At 42.1% G+C, this 24,776-nt stretch overlaps 1 protein-coding gene across 1 annotated transcript; it reads left to right on the top strand.

Moving 5' to 3' along the window:
• Window positions 1-8,648: 8,648 nt before the first annotated feature.
• Window positions 8,649-23,971, top strand: scinlb (scinderin like b). Its single transcript, XM_062404386.1, has 17 exons — window positions 8,649-8,767; window positions 11,351-11,538; window positions 13,499-13,653; window positions 15,470-15,631; window positions 16,658-16,807; window positions 17,229-17,318; window positions 17,669-17,801; window positions 18,540-18,628; window positions 18,802-19,017; window positions 19,104-19,237; window positions 19,442-19,532; window positions 20,933-21,103; window positions 21,194-21,368; window positions 22,174-22,289; window positions 22,428-22,505; window positions 22,591-22,651; window positions 23,160-23,971. Exons 2-17 carry the CDS (start codon window positions 11,358-11,360, stop codon window positions 23,318-23,320), a joined length of 2,163 nt encoding a protein of 720 aa, XP_062260370.1. The 5' UTR covers window positions 8,649-8,767; window positions 11,351-11,357; the 3' UTR covers window positions 23,321-23,971.
• The last annotated feature ends 805 nt before the right edge of the window (window positions 23,972-24,776 follow it).

Consider the following 24,776-nt stretch of genomic DNA (forward strand, 5'->3'; position numbering starts at 1 on the left):
ACATGGCAGTCCTATGAAGAATACACTCCAATGTAGAGAGGCTGACGGTCTGGACGTTTCTAACAAGGCAATGGTCAGCCAGGATCCTAGTTTTTATTTATCTGAGTGTGATAGAGTTGTTCTCACGAACCATATCTACAATTTCAGTCTCCTGTTCGGCTGTGAAAATGAGGTGAAATTGCTCAACAGACCTGAATGTTTAGAGATTTGAGTATTTGTGTGTTGTAGGTTGATGCTTTGAGATTTTACTTGAGAAGTGTGTGCAACAAATGAACATTGTGTGTAGTGTTTTGACAACAATGTGATGTGTAATTGAAATCGGAGTGTAAAGAATGAAAGTCAGAGTCTAATGCAGATAAGGGAGTGTGAAGTAGTGCCAAATTGGGTCGAGTGATTGGTACATGAAGTGAAGGTTGTGCAAATTGTGCCGAATTTTCGCTTTTTGTGTGTTAACAATTGTGAAAAACTGTAAGCGATAGTGAAACAAATATTAATCTGTTCTATTAATATTGAGTATCTTTCCCACATAATTTTAAAACGTTCCCCTTGTCTAGAGCCTTGCTGCTGATGAGGGGGGTTTGGATGGTCAGTGTGTTATTGTCAGTTTGTGTTCTTAAGATTAGACCTCACAACAATACTTGTGTGTTTAAATATATATCTAAAAGCAAGTCCACATAACATAAATCATTAAATGATAATGTGAAGACATGCTTTAAAGTTAGGGTTAGATTAGAGGGTTATGATTAGGCAAGTAGTATCTATGGTTAAGGTTAAGTTTAGGTTTAAGTATGGCTAAGGGTTACACAAGTAATAACTATGGTTAGAGTAAGAATGTGTGTGTGTCGAGAATGCTCTGTTTTCCGGTCTTTTCATGAAGACCCATCACACACGTAGTCTAAGTCTTTCTGTTCTCTTTTTCTGTCGCAGACTTTCTAGATGTTAAGTTTTATAATTGCAGAGGATGTGGTTCAGTCAGCGGTATGTTGCGTGTCTTGTAGCTGCGCTCTAGTTCCTCTATGAAACTGCAGAAAGGATGTTAATAAGTGAGATATGTCTCCACACCAGTTTGCATTGTATCTTCCTGTTACGGGAGTCTTAGCAACAAACTGCAGCCCTTATTGTTGTGTTTAATCCATGTCCCCTCAATACTGAGGAGGGTCACCAGTAGTAAATAATTCTCTAAAAATATATATATATATATATATGTAATATTTCCGAGCTAATAACTGATAAGGTTTCAGTCAAGGGGCACTCACTTGGACATTTGGGAGGACACTAAACTCTGCAGTCCCAAAAGAAGTCATGCTCTAAAGTCAGAAATTAAAATTAAAACTCCTAAGAATCACTAAAAATGTACAACTCAGAGCTGAACCTGAGGCCACAGGTTTCCAGGAGGACTCCCGACCATCAAACGACAGCAGGAGTCATCCTCCACCGCAGTGGCTTTCCAGAAGCACTGCAGGCTCTTAGTGAGCCATTGAGCAAGTGATATAACAGCGATATCATTTGCCCCATCTGGTTTTCTGCTGCAGATCAAATAAACATTTGTTCCAAAATGTCAAATAACTGCTTGAGGCAAAACTTGGAATTCAGGAAATTTTCTTGTAATTGTTATTTTTAAACTTATATTAAGTAAGTGACCTTACAACTCCTTCCAGGAGCTGTAAAAAAAACAAAATAATATGTGTGCAAGTTTGACTTCAGAATTAAGTGCATGTTCTGCACAAGCTAGAAGAGTTGACTGGTAGCTGGTAACTAGGCCAATGTTTGTGAGGATAAATCAAACGTAGATGTTAACCACACGCGCTCACACACACACACACACACACACACACACACACACACACACACAGAGAGCTATGGGGCAACAGGTGCACTGTACAATAATGTAACAATTCTCAACAACATGTCATGAGAGATTAACTCTGGCCCTAATAATGCTGTGTAAACTTGATTCCCTGTATTGTCAATGATGGACACTAATTATGCATCTACTGCAATCATTTCAAGGATATGCATATCTATTTTGGATGAAGTTGCTTATTTGTATTTTTTTAGGGAGTCATACTGACGGACAATGCAAGTTATCTGCGTCCATGCCCCTCACAGCTTCCTTTAGAGCATCCAAAGTGCTGCACCCAAAGAGCCCTTATCTGACCGCCCACACACTCAGGAAAACCAACAATAACTTTTGACACACACTCCCTGGAAAAACTGTGTTCAGATAATTCAGGTCAGAGCTACAATTTGAAACGACGCTCCACAATCCAGAGGCCAAGTCCTCCTTCAGAGAAGATGCTGAGATGTAGCAGTAGCATCCTAAGCAAAACCAGTTCAAGCTGTCTTTCAGCTGACTTTACATGGCGGGGGACACCGGCCCAGTAATGTTTCACCACAGTTTTTTCGACTCAGCCTGATGCAACACACCCATTAATGGTCCCCATTGTTGAAAGGTCATTGTTATCTCCTCCTCCAGCACAATCACCAAGCTGCAGCCCACTGGCACTGACCTTTCCCTCATCCAACTCAACCTTTGTACAGCATCAGTGGGAGAGGGTATCCTAGCTACCATTTTTTTATGGCAGATCAACGTTTGTTTACTTGGCCCACTCTCAGTCCCATCCCCCCCCCATAGTTCCTGCTCAGTGTCCAATTGACTGTGCTGACCCTCCCAGTCCAAACCAGTTATCATGTGTTAACCGTGGAAACGTTTCTGGAACAAGCAGCAAGTTAACATTGAGGGAAGGCAAACCTGCTGGAGCCACACTTGTGTCTGACAAAAAGGGCTTGTCTGAAACAGTCGATTATATTGTCTATAAAGTATTGGAAATTCTGTGCTGATGCCAAACTGTGCAAAATTATAAACAGTTCCCAAGAGTTGTGTAGTTGAATTAATGTTCCACACCAGCTTTTTATATGCTACTGTTTTTGAAATCTTAAAAGATTCTGTCCAATAGTTCAACAGTTTTGGTTTATACCATAGATTTATATAAAGTTGGAAGACACCCCTTCTCCCACAATCCAGAAATGAAACAAAAATACCCCAGATATTAACGCTGTCATCTTGGACATCTCTCTGAGGAGCAATTGAAGATGGAGTCACCACAGCGAGATCGTGCCAATAGACTTAGGTTTTCATAGCATCAAATGAATAATTTAAACCAAACTGGCTTGGACAAACATCAGTGTGATAAGAACTTCTCAAAATGACAGAGACCATCTCTGAGTAAAATGTAGTTGATGTATCCCTTGACTTTTGTTTGGCTCATGTCCCATCCACTAACATGGAGGAGGTGGGTTTTATACTGCAGCGTGTACTCCAGCCAGCCACAAGGGGGGCTATTGAGACGCTTGGGCTTCACTTTTAGGGAGCTGTCATCTAGTCCATCTTTACATACAGTCTATGATCTATAAGCTTAACTGGTAACAGGGGGGAAACCCTGTCGCTGTCAGAATATAATTTGTTAAAAAGAGAAGTGTTAGAACAATGCGTTATTGTTGTTATTCAAAATATGTACCTAACATAGCATTGTTTCGCAGTCCCAGTGCTTCCCTCCTCTTCCAGCGTCACCTCCTGCAGCGTAAGCCCCCTGATGAGAGGAGTCTAATCCATTCAGGGTTGGTTGTATTGTCGCTGAGGATGTGCTTCAGTCGGCTATCAGTGCGTGGCACAATAGGGGCTCCAGCGGCTAACGCTTCGGTCTGCATGTCACATCCTGTTTGATGATAAGTCCACCCAACCACCGCAGTCTGGCACCAGTAAATAAACAGCTGAACTCAGAGTGATGGTAGTACACACACACACACACACACACACACACACACATGGAAGACTAGCCACAAAATTAGAGTCATTTTAACAAGACGTGAGAATATTATGTCAAATATGATCATCAGCCCCAGAATCAGGACACACTGTGGCTCAGCTGTTTCCTCCTTTTACCACAGAAACATCTGCTCCTTCACTCAAATCTGATTTTAATAATTTTAAATTACTATGGCGACCATACACATCAACACAAACATCAGATCGAGCAGGAAATGTCGGATGTATTTTTTCCGTTCAGTGATGTGTGGTCGTGGATGTGAAGGTCTGCTGAAGTCACAGACTGTATGTCTAATAAATCACAAACAGTAGGCCGCTCACGCTGGTGTTTACCGACTGCAGCGGGTTGTTCCGCCTGCAGTGTGGACAAACTGCGATTGCACACGGGTCGATCTTATCTTTAGTAAGGTTTTTTACAACGGCGTTGCGAAGGTGCTGTGGGGAAACAGCTTGCGAGAGCCATCCGAGGACACTTCCCGTTAAACTGTATAAAGTACAAACAACTTTACTGTAGCATCATCGTCAGCAATGTGTCAACAAGGGCTTTATGTTAAACCTGCATTAGATTAAAACAGAAGTTATCAGCCTGTTTGGAACAAGCTCTTATCTTGGCCTGTAGCAGTTCTCCTCAAACAGTTCTACATTATACTGTCACCTTTTTATTGTTTGTACACCAGACGTTGTGAGTCTGTAATGCAGAGTGAAGTGAGACATCTTTGTGTTCATCCTACCTGGTTTATCTGCAGTCTGAGTTATTCATAATATGAAACAGCATTTGCGTAACTACTGTTAAATGGCTTTGTTTTTATACAGCGCTTTTCTAGTCTTGATGACCTCTCAAAGCGCTTTACAGTACAGTTTTACATTCACCCATTCACACACACATTCATACAGTGCATCTATTCGCAGCACTTTGTTATTCTAGGGGGGGCCATTCGGGGTTCAGCATCTTGCCCAAGGACACTTCGGCATGCAGATGGGTCAGTCTGGGGACCGAACTGCCGACCTTCAGGTTTGAGGACAACCACTCTACCCCTCAGCCACAGCCAGCCACTGGTCTCACGTGTGCTGGCTGTATATACTTTATATATTGACTCAACTGGTGCACTCAACCCAGCATTGCACTTCCCTTGGCCTTTAACAATCCACTTGCCAGGTGAGAAGTCGATTAGATGAATGGTTGGACCGATGTGCGTTCCACAGACGGACGGATGGACAGATGTGTGTAGAAGTAGTTGGTAGATGTCTCAAAACTTACTCACACTGGAGAAGCTGATTGTTTCCCATGAGCTGAACTCTCGAGACGACATCCTGCTTTCAAAAGGAGTTTAATCTGAAGATGTGAAATAAATCTGTCTGCATTTCAATTGACTGAGCTCCAAACTAATTTTTAATCAATTGCATTTAATTCCCTGCTGGGCCATAACGTCATACAATGATTTAGCTGTTGTGTTTCTGCTAGATGTAAACACATTGTCTCCTGTGAGTGACTCTTTAATGTTTGGACAGACAGCCATTGGACTCATCACTGTGTATATAAAAACCCTAAGTGTCTGCAGGAGGAGAAGAAGTGCAGCAGGTTTGGCTGGGTGTGACCACTGTGAAGTTTACATTAGGATTAGCTGTGTGTAATGAGCTGTGCAGCAGATCCTGCACAGAGCGAATCAAAGAGCAGAGCTTTGGTGAATGATATTGTTTGCTGTGTGAAATGAGGTGATCCCAGTGAAAGTCAATGTTTCGCATCCTCTGGATTTCTGGTTAAGTTAGTGGCGTCTGTTTTCTGGTGAGGTGGTTGCTGAAGCTGGAGAGGGTTTATGAAAGTTCCTGAAATGCTTTGAAAACCCAAAACATTTTATTTCTGCTGCGACGCTAAATACATTTTCTCAATAGTAAAGAGGTGCCTCTGAACCCTGAACTGTGTTCATTGAATATTTACCTGGAGGACTGTGTGACCTCTAACAAAATGTAAGATTCTTGAGCAATATTTGAAACCCAAATACTGTATATAACCTGTTCATGGAAGGAACAGGTACTTGGTGTAACCTCACATTTACTGACTGTGAAAATGATATTTTACTTGACCATGACATTGGTGAGTTACACCACAGAGAACAGATTTGACAAGTTTCGGGGCATCTGGAACATCTGCAGTGGCGAGAGGCCATAACGTGGCCACAACTTACAGGTAGAGGCTAAATATGTGTTCAACATACAAGCTTGACTCCTGAATCAGTAACATTCACACTTACAGTGAATCATCTCTTGTTTTGCTTTTAGCTCTGTAGCTGTGAGCAAAGCCACACATCACTGAATATATTTCTAAAACATTGTTCCTTGTTCAAGCACATCTTAGAAACTCTAAATTATTTTGGTCTGAAATGTTGTAGCATTGTTGTAAGTGACTAGTTTAAGTGTCCCTGGATCAGCCCCTGTAAGATGTTACAACTGTAACTTCCTGAAGGACGATAATAATACTGAAGAGCTGGAATGACGAACTAAACTGAAGACTGGAGCTTTATTTTAGTTTCTTCTTCCTTTTCTTCTTCTTCTTCTTCTTCTTCTTCTTCTTCTTCTTCTTCTTCTTCTTCTTCTTCTTAATAATAATAATACATTTTATTTATAAGGCGCCTTTCAGGACACCCAAGGTCGCCGTACAACAGTCAACAATACAGTAAATAAAACAATTTTAAAATGCACAAAGCAGAGCAGCAGCAGAACAACAATTTCAGCAAACAGGAACATTAAAAGTTATATGCCTGCCTAAACAGGTGGGTTTTGATGGTAGATTTAAAAAGAGTGACTGAATTTGGGTCAATGTTCCTGATGTGAGGGGGGAGGGAGTTCCAGAGGTGAGGGGCAGAGTGGCTGAAGGCTCTAGATCCCATGGTGGACAGGTGGACTCGGGGGACAGTCAGGCTGAAGGAGGAAGCAGACCTGAGCGACTGGGTAGGGGCATTGATATGGAGTAGGGCAGAAAGGTATGGAGGAGCGAGGTTATGGATAGCCTCAAATGTATGGAGGAGGATTTTATAGTCAATGCCATTTTTTTATAGGAAGCCAGTGGAGTTGAACAGGTGATGTGACTGATGGATGGTGTTCTAGTGACGATATGGGCAGCAGCATTCTGTACCAGTTGAAGTTTATGGAGGAGTTTGTGTGGGAGACCAAAGAGAAGGGAGTTGCAGTAACCCAGGCGGTAAGTGACAAGGGAGTTAACCAGGATCGCGGCGGTGTTGGGAGTGAGTGAGGGGCGGAGGCGGTTGATATTGCGGATGTGGAAGTAGACAGACCGGATAGTGTTGTTGATGTGGGTATGGAATGATAGAGTGCTGTCGAGGACGACACCCAGGCTCTTAACCTGAGGAGAAGGGGAAACCAAGGAGTTGTCTATGGTGAGGGTGAAACTGGGCTGTTTGGTGAGGGTGTGTTTGGAACCAATGAGGACTGCCTCCGTTTTTTCACTATTTAGTTTGAGGAAATTGGAGGAAAACCAGGATTTGATTTCCTGTAAACAGGCACAGAGGGAGGAGGGTGGGAAGGTGGAAGTTGGTTTGGAGGAAACGTAGAGCTGGGTGTCGTCCGCGTTACAGTGGAAATGAATGTTGAATTTACGGAAGATCAGTCCAAGTGGGAGGAGGTAGATGATGAATAGGATAGGGCCAAGGACAGAGCCCTGGGGAACACCAGAGGAGAGGGGGGATGGGTGAGATGTGAATGATTTTAACTGGATGAACTGAGTACGGCCATAGAGATATGAGTGGAACCAGTCTAGGGGGATGTCAGTAATGCCAATGGAGGCTAGTCTGTCAAGTAGGGTGGAGTGGGATATGGTGTCAAAAGCCGCACTCAGGTCGAGGAGGATGAGGATGGATAATAGTCCGGAGTCAGCTGCCATCAGGAGGTCATTTGTGATTTTGAGAAGGGCTGTTTCTGTGCTGTGGCGGGGGCGAAAACCGGATTGGAACTGTTCGTAGAGGTTATTGTTGGAGAGATGAGCATGGACCTGTGATGCCACTTCCTTTTCCAGGATTTTTGAGAGAAATGGCAGTTTGGAGATGGGACGAAGGTTATTGAAGTTGTTGGGGTCTGAACCAGGTTTTTTTAGCGTCGGTGTCACTGCAGCAGATTTAAGAGAAGATGCTTCTTCTTCTTCTTCTTCTTCTTCTACTTGTTATTATTCTTATTATTCGTATTCTTATTATATAGTGAGGGTTGTATGACAGTAATAACATATTATTTATATTTTAATATTGGTTATTATTTATACATATATATATCAACTTTGTATTGTTGGGTGTATATGAATATATTTTCAAGTCTGACAGAATACCTACTATGATATGGTAATCATTTGTACTACCTTTACCACTACTATTCATTATTCTATGTCCTAGCCATGTTTACCTGTAAGTGACGTCACACCTTGTTCTTTGTTTCTTATGAAAACGGTTTCAAGAAATTGTTGAGATCAAAACAAACACTTCTGCTTCCTTCAGGTTTGAATGTGAATCGTGCAGGTCAGGCAATCAGATGGAGGGAGGAACCTTCTCCTGACTCAGATTGTCCCTCCCTCTCTGGACGCCTCGCACTCTGCCCTGAGAGACTCTCAGTCAAGTTCACACGCAACTGAAGAGGAAGACTTTTTATAACCTGACTCGTTATATTAAATGCATAATAAAAGAAATGTGGCTGCACACAGGCTGACTGAAGCATCTTTCTATTTGCGTGTCCTGTCGACCAATCAGGGCTCCTCCTCCCTTCCCCTCGGGACAGACGTGAACACTCCCCCTCCTCTTCCTCCTTCTCCTCCTCCTCTTCCTCCTCCTCTTCAAGTAAAAACATAAAAACTGCTCGACACGCAGACGGGTCACTCCCACATCTACAGCCTCCACCAGCGTCTCTGCTCCACTATCTCCTCCTGCCTGATTCATCTTGCAAACTGTGAGTTCACTTCTTCTTCTTGATTTTCTTCTTCTTCTTCCAGTCAACACGCACGCTCCTTCTCTCCCTCCATGCCCATTGAGTTAACACTTCTTGTTAAAACACTGAGGAAAAAACGGTGCAGGATCGCGGCACAGCACAGCTCGTGTTGTTAGAACTGGGACGCTCGTGCGGCCACCAAGTTTGAAGTGATTTTAACTCCAGATGTGCACTCTCCGTCAATTCAATGCATTTATTTATGTAATTGTGTGATCACTGGCCTCCTGCACAGCCAATGAAAGGACGAAAAACAGAACTACACTGCAGGAAGTTTGGGTTTTATGATACAGATAAACTGTGTTGTATGTATGAGGGGTCATTCTCTGTTATACATTGAGATTGAACGGAGCGTAGTGTAGGAAGTAGTAGTTTGGATGTTATGTAATAGTTACAAAAAAGAAAAAGAAAACATGAGGTAGTCCAAAGAGTAAATGTGACTTAATATGGCAGCAGCAGGAATGAGTCCTGGATTCTATCCTATTCTATTCTATTCTATACTATTACATTCCCTTCTCTTCTCTTCTCTTCTCTTCTCTTCTCTTGTCTCCTCCCCTCTTGTTATTCTTTAATGCAGATGACTCAAACAACAGAGATCAGTCCCCACAGCAGATTACATGAAGTCTCTTCATTAGAGCTGCTCTTCCCAGTAGACATCTCTGCACTGATCCCTGTAGACCAGCAGTGTAGTCCTCACTGTTATGTTAGGACGGAGGGGTTGTAACACCCGAACCAGCCTGTACACCCCCGCCCCAATAATCATACCATCACACTGAATTACGAATAATAGCAGTTTTAGAACATGACAAAGTGGTTGCTTTTCTCGATTCAATTTCATTTGCAGCATGAACAAATTTGAAAACCAGTTGGTATATTCTGGCAAGTATGACGTATAAGTAGTGATTGTTTCTAAGGTATATAAAGAGATTTATATTACTCTACTATAGAAATAATACTTTCAGGATGGTCCAGAGTATTGGCTCAAAGTAACGCCCCTCTGCATCAGTGTTATTAATGATGCATTTGGCTCCAGACACTGGTTCTCTGAGGGTTCGTCCATGATGCAGCATTTATTGATCATCTCGTTACAGGAAGTCCACTGAGTGCTTTCTCTCTCTGCGGTGAAACCTGAGCTACATTAAACAACCAGCTGAACAAACTCCACAGCAATCCTTCTCCATCATGATGTGTTTGTTTTATCTCTCTCCTGTCAGGTGGTAGCTGCGATGTAATATTTGTGTAAATAATACACCCTGCCCAATAAGCAGGTTTAGCCTGTGGTTATAGCATGTGGATCACTGTGGTTAAGCATATAGTGACTGAGCTCTCGTGTGCTACAGCGACGAGGAAGTGGAAATTGCCCCGGTTGTGAGATCACAGCCGACGTCAGCTCCGTTGCAATAATCCTGCTGCTGCACCGACTTGTAATCTGGCTCTTGTGTAATCGGGGCGAACTGTAATCTGTATAATCTGGCAACCTTGGCAGAACAAACACTATAATCATAATCTGAAGTTAGTTTTTTGTCATTTTTTTTAACAAACCTTCCTTCACACTAAAAGCTAAAGAGTCGTCCCAGTTCATGTGAAAACTTAAACATCTCCATAAAGCAGAATGTGAATAATGTCCAGATGTGGCAGCAGCCGACTACGTGTTGGTTTAAGAACAAGCTTAACTGGTTCCCACCCAGCTTATACCTTCAACTCTACTGCAGCATTTGTTTTTCAGGAAAACACGTCACAATGTTGATGCTAAAAAAAGACGTCTCACTTCACTTAGAAAGGAGTGCACACCTCTATTAAGGCTGTCTACTTTATTACCATATTGCATCAGATTGGCACCAAATTAAGCCTGTTTATAGATATTTGCACTCTCCATATGATTTATTTTATAAAGATCTCTGCATTACTTCTTGAGAAATTCACACAAGTGTAGGACAATGCCCTTATTACAATATAAAGGATAGTGGATAATAAATCCTGGATCTGCTCCCTCAATAGAAGCAATGGAAAAACTAAAATCACACTCTGTACAGTGCATATATAGGCCAAACAGTGGCCTTATATCAAAATAAACCTTATAGCTAAAGCCATGTTAGGTTTCTCAGCCGCACACTGGTGTCAGTGATAGGTTTCCAACCCTATTTGTTACTGTGCATGGGCTGAAAAAAGTCTACGCCCCCAAGGAAACCACATTCAAATCTACTGGACCACAATTTAAATCAGCGCTAAGTTTCACACGCTCATCCATACCATGCCCTTAAATATTTCTTGATGAATTTTTCTCTCCTGAAGGATCCGCCCCCTGATCAGGATCAGCACAAAGTTTAATGTTTTTTTTTAACCAAGTTTCACAGTAAACCGTCCAGTACTTTTTGTGTCATCCTGCTAACTACATCTCTGTCTGTCCCTGTGTCCTTGGGTTGGGTTTCTATTGACAACATTCTATTTACAGCAACATTAACAAGGCAAAAACATTGAGATCCCTCCCTGTCTTGTCCTCTGAACTACTCTGAATTTCTAACCCTCCCTCTCTTTCTCTTCCATCAGAGCAAACATGGTTTCCCATAAAGAGTTTGTGGGTGCGGGCAAGCAGCCGGGGCTGCAGGTCTGGCGTATCGAGAGCATGGACCTGAAGCCGGTTCCCAAGGCCCTGCAGGGCAACTTCTACAGCGGTGACGCCTACCTGCTGCTCTACACCACCTCTGCACCTTCCTACAACATCCACATGTGGCTGGGTGAGACACAGACAGTGTTGTAACACGTCAGAGGGCTCGACTCTTTATAATAATCCCCTCAGTATTTAAGATATCATCACTTGCTGTTGTTGAACTCATCCTCTTTATCTGACTTGATGAAAAGGATTAAGTCAGTTTTGAGAAACATGCAACGACACATTTAGAAGCAGATTGAATCAGCTTTATTTGTCACTTCAATCATACATGTTACAGCATACTCCCGCGATCAGGGTGCAGGTCACAGACACATAAAAATTAAGAGAGCAGCGTCAAAAACGTGGCAGGCAGTCAGTGGACGTTTAAATACTTTTGCACTTTAGTGGACAGTATTTAACTGTAGATTATTCCCTGCTTCACTGCTTGTGTTTTTCTCCTGTTACTTTGTTATCAAATGTTTTATTGTCATTTTAGGATTTCCCAAATTATTTTATGTTCCTGAGGTTTTAGTTTCGTCTTGGTTTTATGAGAACTTGCCAAAGCAAATTCATATCATGCAAATGGTGATGAAACACTGGCAGCTCAAGTTGGTGAAAGTACAGTGTTGAAATCGATTCCTTACCGAACTTAGTTGCGTACTAAAGTGAAGATAAGATAAGATAAGTTTAAACATCCATGTGTTCCTTGTTAGACCCATATAAACACACAAATGTGGCTTTAGGTTTGGGAACAGTGGGAAAGTGTCTGGAACACTTAGGGGAGTAGTGTTGTGGGTAGAATTGCAGGAGGGAAGACATTTAAATTCCACGGCCTAGTGTTTTTGTTTGGGTAGCACATTGAAAGCAGCGTTGGCTCTTATTAGCAAAGTTTTTTTGCAAGTTGACGTCTTTGCACGGGTCTTCCTGTACGGCACCCAATCTTCACACTGAGATTTTTTTTTCTCCAAGTTTAGACTCGAAACTTTACGGGAAATCTCATGAACACGCCCACTCACTGTCTGGGATTTTCCAGACATTCTCCTGCTGTTTTCACACATGGGCTCAATCTAACTATTATCTGGATATTTTATTGGGGCAGGAAATATGGAATATGTATGGAGCAACTGACTAGGCCATTTTGCGTTCTCACATGCAGCCATTCTGGGGAAATTACAGGAAAATGTACGGAGTTTAGTACATGTCTTAAAGCAGCTTAAAAGAGAGAGTGAAACTTCCTGTGGCCCTGAACTGAAGATAGACTACATGAGGCTTCTGACTTAAGTTCCTTCTCTAAAACTCTTACTGCTTTGTGAAATTCCTCTCTCCAGAGTCCCCTCTGTTCAAGCCTGAGTAGGGTGCACGGTGACTCCTTTAGATGGAAGGCAAAGTGTTCACATGAACCAACGATTTTTAGTTACATAACATAACCAAGGCCTAAAAAAAAACTGAGCTATGACTCATATGGAATCACCCTGCAGGCCACAAGAAACAGGCGCTGGTCCCACCAAGTCTGTACTGTTCCCTGCCAAGTCTCATACTGTGGCCACACACACGCACAAACACTAACACAAACACACGCACGCATGCACACACACGCACACGCATGCATGCACACACACACACATGCACACACACGCACGCACACACCCACACACATACACAAGGGCCCTTTAGATCTGCTGCCACTGCAACCATCTAAAAGTTGTCAGCCCAAAAATAAATGAGCACATAATTAATCCCTGTGTCTGAGAGGGATGTTACTCATGTTAAGTATCATGGAATAGTTTTACCCCTGCTGTGTGCCATCTGACAGTAATAGCAGGATACAAAGCAGCTCTGCAGATGTGGTTAATGTGATTCAAAGACTCCAGTCCTGACTCAGGGGTCTGTTAAGGCCACTGCAGTTATTACAAAGTGCTGCTGTTCTCTGCTCATGTCAAAAAACTGAAATGTCCTGTGGAAAACTTGATCCTCCGGCATCAACGTGGAGCCAATATGGGATCCAGCAGCAGAGTTACTTGATTGCAGATGTTTTGTTTCCGCAGGGGACGATTGTTCGCAGGATGAGAGCGGATCGGCCGCCATCTTTGCCATGCAGCTGGATGACTTCCTGGGTGGTGGGCCGGTGCAGTACAGGGAGCTGCAGAACAGCGAGTCCAACACCTTTCTGGGGTACTTCAAATCAGGCATCAAGTATCAGGTGAGTTATCCATCTATCTATCTATCTATCTATCTATCTATCTATCTATCTATCTATCTATCTATCTATCTATCTATATATCTATCTATCTATCTATCTATCTATCTATCTATCTATCTATCTATCTAGGATAGTTTTATGCACAGATGGCACTTTCCATGTTGATCTCAGCTAAACATGGTAAGCATGATATTAAACCTGCTGAAACAACAACATATTGGCATTGTCTTTGCTCGCACGTTAGCACGCTGACGTTAATTAAAGCACTGCTGTACCAAATGACAGCCACACAGAGCCACGCCAGGCTGTAGACTCTTAATCCTGTTCATCCGGAAATACTGAACGCTCTAATGTCTCTTTGTCATTAAAAGATATTCAAATTCAGTGTTTAAAAAGGGAAAATCACCTTTTAAATTAATTTGTACAAAGGGTTTACAAGCGAAAAAAGGTTGCGAGTCACCGCTCTGCATTAATGACTGCATAAATAAAGTATAAGCATTGACTGTTGAGAAATACAAAGTTAGTGATTAGCTCTCTTTGACTTTAATATAGCCCGCAACACCCTCAGGGTTTAATGATTGTCAGCATCTCATGAACTTTGTCATGCTGTTAAGCTTATGGGTTTGAAGTTCAGAGGAGACACAACATTCCCCTCTGCCATTCAGGGTGTGTCCGACAGGCTGAGTTAGACTATAACTGAATCAACCAGCCTGTTCAAAAGAAATCATATGGAAAGACAGGCTGAGCCACATTTACCAGCCATCTGTTTCCCATAAAGACCATCCAACCGCCCTCCTGGCTTTAGCTCGGTGTAATTAGCCCCAAGAGTTGTTTACTAGTTTAGCAAAGGTTGGAAACATTGTTTTGCCCATGTGCACACTCCACTGTCCAGTCGGCACAAACATCACACACACACGCACACTCATTGGTCTCTGTAGGGTCTTAACATGAAAATGGTCCTCACAAATATATAAGTACAGGAACACACACACACAATGATCTTCAGTGAAACAGAACTAACAAATCTCATTATCTCCTCATAGTTTTGGTAACCCCACTGTTAGGAAACAGCTCTTCCATTATAATAAACAGTGCCTGCATTGTTGCCATGGAAAATGTTACCCTCACAAAGGCACAGGCATTCACAGTATGAATTTGGTTTCCATTTTGAGGTCCGAACAGACAATATTCAACATGCTAACCGAGCCTTATTGGGTAAAGGTCAACCTCTCCTCTGACATTTTAGGAAAGTCATCGTTCCTCTTTGGTTCTAAAATTGTTCCTCTTCACTTTTCCTCCTTTTGTTCTCATGAACTGAAATTCTCAATTCATGAACGGAGATTCATTGAGAGTGTTTGCTTCAGTTTCTCAATGTACATCCTGTGTCAAACATGTGTCCAGCTGAGAGTGTGTCTTTTGCACTTTTGCAGTATTTGATTGTATGTCTTTGTTTAATGGCTTCACTAAGGATGGCACCTCAAGAGACAATCCAGCCTCTAAGGTACATGATCCTCCTTCTGCCCAGAAGCAGGCATCATGTTCTTTTCATTTTCTCCACTCGATAAGATGAATGTGTTTATTTGGCAGTTGGATTTACAACCTATTATCATTTGTGGCTTTATGGTGTGGTGTCAAACTCATTTCATCCTGATCCTACATTCCATTTGTCTCATGAAGTCATCCACTCACTACATCCTGCTTCAAACCTCTCAGTCAGTTGTGACTATTATGGCTATAGACTAATAGATCTGTGTACATTATGTACAATTAGTGAAGTTTACATCACCTGATTTATTCGTTGTTTTTTTTGTCACAGAAAGGGGGCGCGGCCTCAGGTTTTCAGCATGTGGTGACCAATGACATGAGCATGAAGCGCCTGCTGCACATCAAGGGTCGGAGAGCCATCAGAGCCACAGAGGTGGACATGTCCTGGAGCAGCTTCAACAAGGGAGACTGCTTCATTATCGACCTTGGGAAGGTGAGCTCTGTTTTTCTTTGTGTGTGTGTTTGTGTGTGTGTGTGTGTGTTTACTTTTTGTCACCACTATAGAAGTTTTTCTAGCTTGTGCACTGACCTTGTCAGGACCAGGAAACCTCATCGGGACCAAAGCCTGGTCCCAGTGAGGCAAAACATAATTTCTGACCTTAGGGTTAAGGTGTTGGTTAAGGCTGTCCACAATGGATGGAAGTCAATGTAAAGTCTTTACAAGGATAGCTGCAAAAGCTGTGTGTGTGTAATAATAATAATAATAATAATAATAATAATAATAATAATAATAATAATAATAATAATAATAATAATAGCACTAACACTAATAATATAAGAAGAATATGATACATGCACAAATACAGAATGAATATGCAACAATAAAATAAGAATTTTCACTATGAAGACAAAATAGGATAAAATGAAATGTAAAAAAATATATATCCATATGTGTGTGTGTGCGTGTGTGTGTGTGTGTGTGTGTGTTGAATATTTATAGCACAGGGTTGATGCGATGTCTGTGTTTCTGTTAAGCTGGGGGACTATTTAATATCCTGTTCACTCATACACTCACTCATAGGTCAGACACTATCCTGGAATTTGAGCATATCTTTACAGTAATACTTTTGTTCTTTTTGACAGAGTGACTTTATTTATAACATAAACCACTTTGAATAATATGGGTGTATCCTTTATTAAAACAAACAAACTTGTAAACCGATACCAGGTGCAGTTTTGTTGACACAAGACAGAGTGACTTTAATTATAACATAAACCACTTTAAATAATATGGGTGTATCCTTTATTAAAACAAACAAACATGTAACAGGTGCAGTTTTGTTGACACAAGAGCTGTGTGTTTATTACCCCCCCCCCCCCCCACACACACACACACCCACACACAGACACACACTTCCTGCTACCATGTCACCGTAGTAACCATAGTGGTCATCACACCATCAAGGACCAAAATACGATGGCCTTTCCTCTCAGCTCCGTGTCTCTTCCTCTCCTGCAGGACGTCTACCAGTGGTGTGGCAGCGAGTGCAACCGCTTCGAGCGGCTCAAGGCCTCCGGGGTCGCCATCCACATCAGGGACAACGAGAGAAACGGCAGAGCCAAACTCCAGATGGTGGAGGAGGGGGAGGAGCCCGCAGAAGTCATAGAGGTGATACACAGTCACAGACATTTCCTCTTTTTCTCATCCCCGCACTGAAGGTGATCTCCCCAGAGCAGAAGCCATAAGTGCCCTTGATCCATTTCACGGCCAGCGAGTGAGTCAGCGTGGGAACGAGGGGGACACAGTGTGGTCCTTTGTAGTTCGCTGTTTGTTTGCCAATTCTGTGCCAAGCGGCTGTGTGAACACTTTCCTTTACAACGAGAGAGGAAGGTAGACTGCAGAGAGGCCCAATGAGACAGAGAAGAGGACAGGATGGTTCACAGATTCATCAGATCGTGTTTAATCTCAGTAAAATTGTAGATTATTGTCGAAACAAACCACCATCAAGGCTTTCATAGCTTGAGGCACAAGTGATGTTTATAACCAAAAGAGGACACAATAATAATTTCCTCCTGTTGTTGGTGTACAGGCTCTGGGTCCTAAAACCACCATTGCGCCCAGCACTCCTGATGATGACAAGGTGGACACCTCCAACAGGAAGAAGGGCGCCCTCTACATGGTGAGTGACACAATTGATGAATTTCACTGACTGTATATATAAGATTGTGTTGTATTCTTGTGTTTGTGTTTTTGTGAATTTGAAAACTAGAACTTCAATAACACAAACTGAATGTTGTTTCCAAGTAAGTGTAAACTTACCAACATATTTGGGGGCCACAGTTTTCTGTGACTGTCCGAGCCCGACAGAAAATGAACCGACCCTGAACCCAACAGGCTTTATGTTTCTTTTGTCCAAAATAAAAATTAGACCAACGTTTTTAGGCATGTACAGTGTGAAAAGGAGAGATCCCTTGAAGCGAAGTCTTTCATTGCCGAGCCGTAAGCTGATTCTATTGCTCTGGTTTCTAGATCTCTGATGCATCTGGTTCGATGAAGGTTTCCCCTGTGGCTCCGTCCAGTCCCTTCAAACAGGCCATGCTGTCTCTAGAGGAGTGCTACATCCTGGACAACGGGGTGGACAAGAACATCTTTGTATGGAAAGGTACCAGCAGCCTTATAATAGCCTTTTAGTTTCCTCCTAGCATATTTTTTTTTCCTGCACAAATTAGAGAGAAGTTAAGTGGAAAGTGTCTGTTTGCAATTAGTTGGGCCTCCAAGCTAAACACATGAAAAGCAGCTGTTTGGCCACGGATTCAGTCAAATATCTGTGATACAGCTACAGTCATTTAAACTGCTACAGCGAGAGTGATCAAATCTGTACCTGTAGTTTGATGAAGGTCTGAATCTGTCTTAGGATATTCTCAGGCCCTGTTCAGACCTGGTATTAACATCTGTCCGGAGAGATCTGACCACAAGTGGACAGCTCTGAGTTCATCTATTTACGCATCTAATTGCGTCCTGAATGGGGCGGCTCACTTGTGATAAGATCTCGTGTCCCTGGACTCTGTGAAGATAATCGTGTGTGAGATTTGTTTGTGAAAACCACATTATGTTGTTTTTACCCAGTCTGAGCTCACAAATGTGTCCAATCACAATGTTTATGTTGGTGTGTGTCTGTGTGTGTGTGTCTGTGTTCAGACTTTAACTTGGATTTAGAACAATCAGGACGGATGTTTATACAAAATATGAAACTAGTCTCAGTGAAACCTCTGCGATGGGATTAGCCCAGTTAATAATACATATCTGCCCTGATTTGAAAAAAACAACCTTTGTGCTTAAATACGATGTATAGGAAATGATGGGCTTTCATCATGCCCTCCTTGTTTTTTTTTCCAACCAGGTCCCAAGGCCAACATTTCAGAGCGTAAAGCCGCCTTGTCTGCAGGTCTCCAGTTCATCAAAGACAAGGGATACTCTAATAAGACACAGGTAAAGCTTGGACATGGACAAGTTGTCAATAACTGCTGTTATAGCAATGTTACACTGAGAAAGAAAATATGTGGCAAAAAAAAAATCACGTATATGATTTAATGTCAAGACAAAAAGCAACAAATGAAACACACAGAGAGTTCATCAAGTTTGAATCTTTCATCCCTGCACAGATCCAGGTACTTCCCGCAGGAGCAGAGACGATTCTGTTCAAGCAGTTCTTCGCTGACTGGAAGGACAAGGACGAGACCACAGGCCCCAGTAAGGCCTACACCATGGGCCGCATTGCTAAAGTGGCGCAGGTGCCCTTCGATGCCTCCACCCTGCACTCAAACAATGCCATGGCCGCTCAGCACGGCATGGTGGATGATGGCAAGGGCAAGGTCCAGGTACGATGATTGTTTATTAAAAAAATGTAGAAACTTCGCAAAGCAGTATGATCGGTGAGATGTTTAAATTGTGGCCTGGCTTTCAGATCTGGCGAGTTGACAACGGTGCAATGGCGCCTGTGGAGCCGTCGTCCCACGGTCACTTCTATGGAGGAGACTGTTACCTCATCCTCTACAGCTACAGACTGGGAGGCCGGGAGCAACACATCATATACACCTGGTGAGTACACATTAAAATCCAGAAAAAGATGTGTCTATCGTGTTATTGTCAAATTATATATGAACTAATATACTAATATTAATTACAATGCTGTTGAAGAGTGTGTTCACATGTTACCACACCACACCCAGTCTAACCACAAACAGTACACCGGTAAAGTTCTGAGAAAGTCATGCAGTTCGTGTGTGTGTGTTACTGTGACAGGCAGGGCCTGAAGTGCACTCTGGATGAATTGGCAGCCTCTGCATTTCTCACAGTGAAGCTTGACGACTCAATGGGAGGATCTCCAGTTCAGGTTTGTACTGGTTGCTCATGCACTGTTCTCCTTTTCATCACGTGTAAAAACAGGTCTGTGCAACCCCACAGTAATCTGCAACATCTGACTATATGAAAAAAAAATTACACTTCTGAAAGCTTGAAAGCGTTGATTTTTTCTTTTTAGAATTTAAAACAATAAGACAAAGTTACCTGAGTTCTCTGAAAATGAGAAGTGGATTGTGGAAGTTAAGAAAGAAGTTGCAGCTTATGGTGTCAAAGTGACCTACCTTGAAACTTGTTTGACAACATCCTTGTTTATCCTTTTATCACTTGCTTCATTACACAGTAACTGGTACAAGTTGTTTTCTATGGATTTACTGGCTCCCTGAGGCAAAAACTTGACATTTCTGCCTCATGTTGCAGCACTGTGAATAAATGAAGATGAATTATTCATTATAACTTATTACAGAGGATTAGGTAAATAATTATGACATTAGAAAATTTATTATTCTGCTATGACAAACATACAGCCTCGGAAACCAGCAGAGGGCAGTGTTAATGTATTTGTTTTCTGTGACTCCACCCGACTCAATCTACGGCAGCTCCACAAATCACAAAATGACTTCAACATGTTTGTGGGCACAGTAGAAACCGACAGGAAATGGTGCTAAGGTTCATCTTCAAGTCTAATAAGAAGAATATATAACTGGATCTTTAACTTAAGAAGGAGTTTATTAACTTTCTTATGATCTTGGCATCAAAACAGTGGAAAACCTTTTGCACATGTACTGAAAAAACAGGTACTACATTACCTAATAGTTGATAAACCACTGTGAAACGTAAATGTGCATTTTCTTCCATTTCAAGCGGTCATCTTTTTCTGTAGAATTTTGTATGATACTGTATGAACTTCTATTAACAGTATCTAAGCCCTTGATTCAGTCATCTGACTCATCTCAGTGAAAGTCAAAGAAGCAGTGATATGTGTCCAATTTCCCATTTGTGTTGGGATTTTTTTCAAATACTCAGCTGGTAAAGACATTACACAGACAAAACCTAATGCAGATGTGAGCCCTCTGATTGATATTCAGATCATACTGAAATTAATATATACCATTTACCTGACATGTGATTCTAAACTGTACAGAGTGCATTATAAATATGATTTGAATAAATTCAGGGTATACATAATTTATAGAGCTAAAACCTGCAAAGTAGTGTAGCCAGACATTTGACATTACTTGATATGCTGACAAACTGAAAACTGGGGTATGATCCGAAAACTGCCTCATTTACTATGTCATTTATACTTACATATTCAGCCAAAGATTTTATATGATATCATTCAATTTTTTTACATAGATGTAGGCTACACTAGAATAGCGATAAGAGCTACCAAGCTTCATAGTGAAGTACTTTTCATGGCTTCATCCACAGGTGAGAGTGACTCAGGGTCAGGAGCCTCCCCACCTGATGAGCCTGTTCCAGGGCAAACCCATGATCATCCACAGCGGAGGGACGTCACGCAAAGGTGGCCAGACACAGACCAGCAGCACTCGTCTCTTCCACATCCGGCAGAGCTCCTCACGTGCAACTAGGGCTGTGGAGGTGAGCTGTGTGCACACGTCCCTAGGAAGCTGACGTTCTGTAAAGATGTATCATTCTCACCTCTCATCTTTCTGCACCCTGTTCACTCAGGTCGAGGCCTGTGCCTCCAGTCTGAACACCAACGACGTGTTCGTGCTGAAATCCCAGCGCGGCGTGGTGGTTTGGCGGGGCATTGGAGCCAGTGATGAGGAGGCGGCAGCTGCCAAACATGTAGTGGATTTCTTGGGTGGTAGCGTCAGCCAAGTGTCAGAGGGCAAGGAGCCGGGTGGGTGTCCTCTTATATGTAACACAACAAAAGAAAAGACTAGTATTAGCTTGATATTCAACACTTATCCCCCATGGATGGCTGCTTCTTTATATATCTGCCAATGAGGACATTTTAGGCAATAACGGATAACTAATTGTGTATGTAACTATGGAATAGTTAGCTAACCAAAGTTAAACACTTAAAGTCATAATGGAAACTAGAACTAGAAGTGCACCCAGGCCATTTCACACACTCATAAATCAGCCATCTAAAAATGTCTGTTTCTTTCATTAAGATCCATGAATTTTTCTCTGAGAAGAAATTCGAAGAAAGATGAATCCGCACCAAAATACTGTCATATAATGGGTGATAATGCGTTCTTTCCTGACCCATTCTAAATGATTCCACCAAGTTCTGTTGGAATCCATCCAGTGGTTTTTGCAGAGCCTGCTAAATAACAGACAAACAAACAAATACAAAAATCATAACCTCCTAGGCAGAGGTACTTTGTTACAATAAGTCATTGTTTTAATTTGAGTACAACTCTGTTGGTTAAAAAATTCAGTCCTTTTGTCATGATGAAACTTTAAAAGATAAAGTGAACACCTCGGTTTCATGGTCACATCTCATTGCTACATGACGTTATTTGCCATGCAGATTTAATTTTCATTATTGGCCTGATAAAAACCAAAGTGCTGCTTGACGTAAAATGATTAAAACGCCAAGCTAAACGGATGGAATTCACTTCCTGTTCAAACAAACCAAGCCAAGGTACGTGACAAGCTACTTATAATGGATGGTTGTTTTACTTTTTGCCTCCCAGCTGATTTCTGGTCCGCTCTTGGTGGTAAGAAGGAATACCAGACGTCAAAGAGTCTGCAGAAGATGGTCAAACCCCCGCGTCTGTTCGGCTGCACCAACAAAAGTGGGAGACTTGCTGTAAGTCACTGAGTGAAAAGATTCAAGTTATTACATGTACAATAACAGATGAGGAAAATGTATTACACAATCAACACAACGATATCAAACTAATGCTAAATAACACTAATGTGATTTTTTTCCCCCGCTGCCTTTCAGGTTGAAGAAGTACCAGGAGACTTCACTCAGTCAGATCTGGCCACTGATGACGTCATGATCCTGGATACCTGGGACCAGGTGCGATGTTCTTTTTTTGATCTGCTCCTAAAACCCTTGTGCGCGACTTTCTGAATGACTGTGAGTGTGTCTCTCCTCCTTGTAGATCTTCCTTTGGGTGGGAAACGATGCTAACGCAGAGGAGAGGAATGGAGCTCCCAAGATAGGTTTGTCGCACTAAAACTTGAATGCGATTATACCGCGATGTTATTATATGACATTATAGATTCATCGAATATATATGTAGCATACAGCTGTCTGCAGAATTTATTCACTTTTAAAACCCACTCTCAGCTTGTAATGCTACCCGACTGGCTCCAAACAACGGAAAGGCACAGTTAGCGATTAGCTGGAAAACTTAGGCGAGTGTGTATCAAGTCGGGATTCTGAAATTTCCCTCAGGAGTTGAAGATAAAATGCGAGTTAGTGTTGGACTTGAATGTGTCAGGTGGTCAGAGACACGACTCCAAATGAAAGATACTGCTTCAGTGTATCTGCAAATGTTTACCTTATCTCTTTATCTGCCTTATGAGCTTTACAAAGTGGTATTAACTCAGTGCTTTGTTTACAATGAAGTGAGCAAAAATCAATGAATGCACGCATGGATTGTTCACGTTCTCACTTTGTCTCCTGTCTTTGTCTTACCCCTCCCTCTATATCTACCTCTGAATGTAGCAAAAGACTACGTAGACTCAGACCCATCTGGTCGCAAAGGACTTCCCATCACCACCATCAAACAGGGAGCCGAACCCCAGATGTTCACTGGCTGGTTCCAGGCTTGGGATCCCAAGATGTGGGAGACAGATCCAATGGACACAATCCGTAGTCGTTTCTGAACGCAAAACTCCAGGCTCCTCCCCCCCCTCTGTCGTCTTGCCTGTCAAGCACTTCCTCTTGCTGTCGTGTTCATCTTACCTCTAAGTCCCTAAGTGCCAAAACCGATGTTATTATGACCGTCCTCCAGTTGAATGGCTGCCTCTACGCCTTGGTCTTGGTGCAGCGCACAAGACTTCAAGAGCTGGAACGCAGCACCATCAGAATTCAAATGACTTCCTCTTGTATCGTCACCTGTAGCTGATAGTTCAGCGGTCGGTTGCATCCAACAGCTTGTTGCTAGCTTGTTACATATTAATCAAATCACCTGAGGCCCTAATATGACTAGGCAATAGGAAAGGAAGCCATTTTAGACAGCTGGAGGTATGATCTGTTTCTCTCTGCTCTCTTTCGCTTGTGTTCAGAGGTCACCATCATACTCTGTCTCAGTCCCTTTGTTTTTCATTATGAGCTCAGTTTACTACATGTGTTCTATCATTGGTTGTGTACACCAATCAGAAGTTGCATGGTGCATTTTTTATTCATATCCTGTGCTTTTGAATTTTAAAAGGCCTACAGTGGTATGCACACATTTTGTTTGTGTCTTTACTCTTTATTAAATTACCCTGAAATGCTCATGTGTACGGCTTTGAAATAAAACTCCCAGATTTCAAGGCTATTTTCTCTTAATTGAACATTTTCAAGGCTGATGAATAAATGAATCCGATTATACTACACACTTGGTCCTGCAAATTTGAGTCAAACCTACAGGAGGGTTATGAGCCAGTTCTCTATGAGGTTCTGTCCTCTGTCTCTCAGGAGGAGACACAGGGATCTTGTGGCAGCTCAAAACATCTGTCTAAGAAGACATGAAAGCTCAGTGCACAGATGTGCTCTCCTTCAGGTTATGGAGTCACATTTTTTCTAAAAGGTAAAGTAGGCTATCTACTAGAGGGTTGGCGGTTCAATCCCTACACATGCCGGAGTGTCCTAGGGCAAAGACACTGAACCAGGGCCAGCAATGTAGTAATGGTAATGTAGGCGAGATTTCAAATTGGCACCCCCCCAACATACACAAACTGTCATGCCTCCTGTCAGGCATCCCCAAGAAGTTTTGGACTATAAAAACTAAAAAAAAAAAATAATAAAAAATATAAAAAGAGTCTGAAATCAGCTGTACTGATAGCATGTCATGTCGACAAAAATAAACAATAATGATGTCCAGAATCAGGCTGATTCTTACCTCTATATTGTTTCCTTGTGCACCTGATAATTTAATCTTTTTTTAAGAGGGAAGCTGTGAGGAAATATACTTGGTTGGATTAGATTTTTAGCACATCAACTCCATCCATCTCTCATGCTATGCCTTGATGTGTTGTTTCTCTGCTTCCTTTGGACTATCCCTCCATTTTATGTCCCTTCAGAGTATCTGATCATACCTCAAAACCGTCTGGAGCTGTTTGCTGATATTGGCACAGA

This window comes from Platichthys flesus, chromosome 14 (assembly GCF_949316205.1).
Source record: "Platichthys flesus chromosome 14, fPlaFle2.1, whole genome shotgun sequence".
NCBI lineage: Eukaryota > Metazoa > Chordata > Actinopteri > Pleuronectiformes > Pleuronectidae > Platichthys > Platichthys flesus.

Bases quoted from the DNA above. Each gene is read 5' to 3' on its own strand.
- scinlb (XM_062404386.1), top strand. From the start codon at position 11,358: ATGGTTTCCCATAAAGAGTTTGTGGGTGCGGGCAAGCAGCCGGGGCTG. The intron at 17,319-17,668 runs GTGAGTGACACA...TCTGGTTTCTAG, and splicing joins AGAAGGGCGCCCTCTACATG to ATCTCTGATGCATCTGGTTC. The intron at 19,018-19,103 runs GTACGATGATTG...CCTGGCTTTCAG, and splicing joins ATGGCAAGGGCAAGGTCCAG to ATCTGGCGAGTTGACAACGG.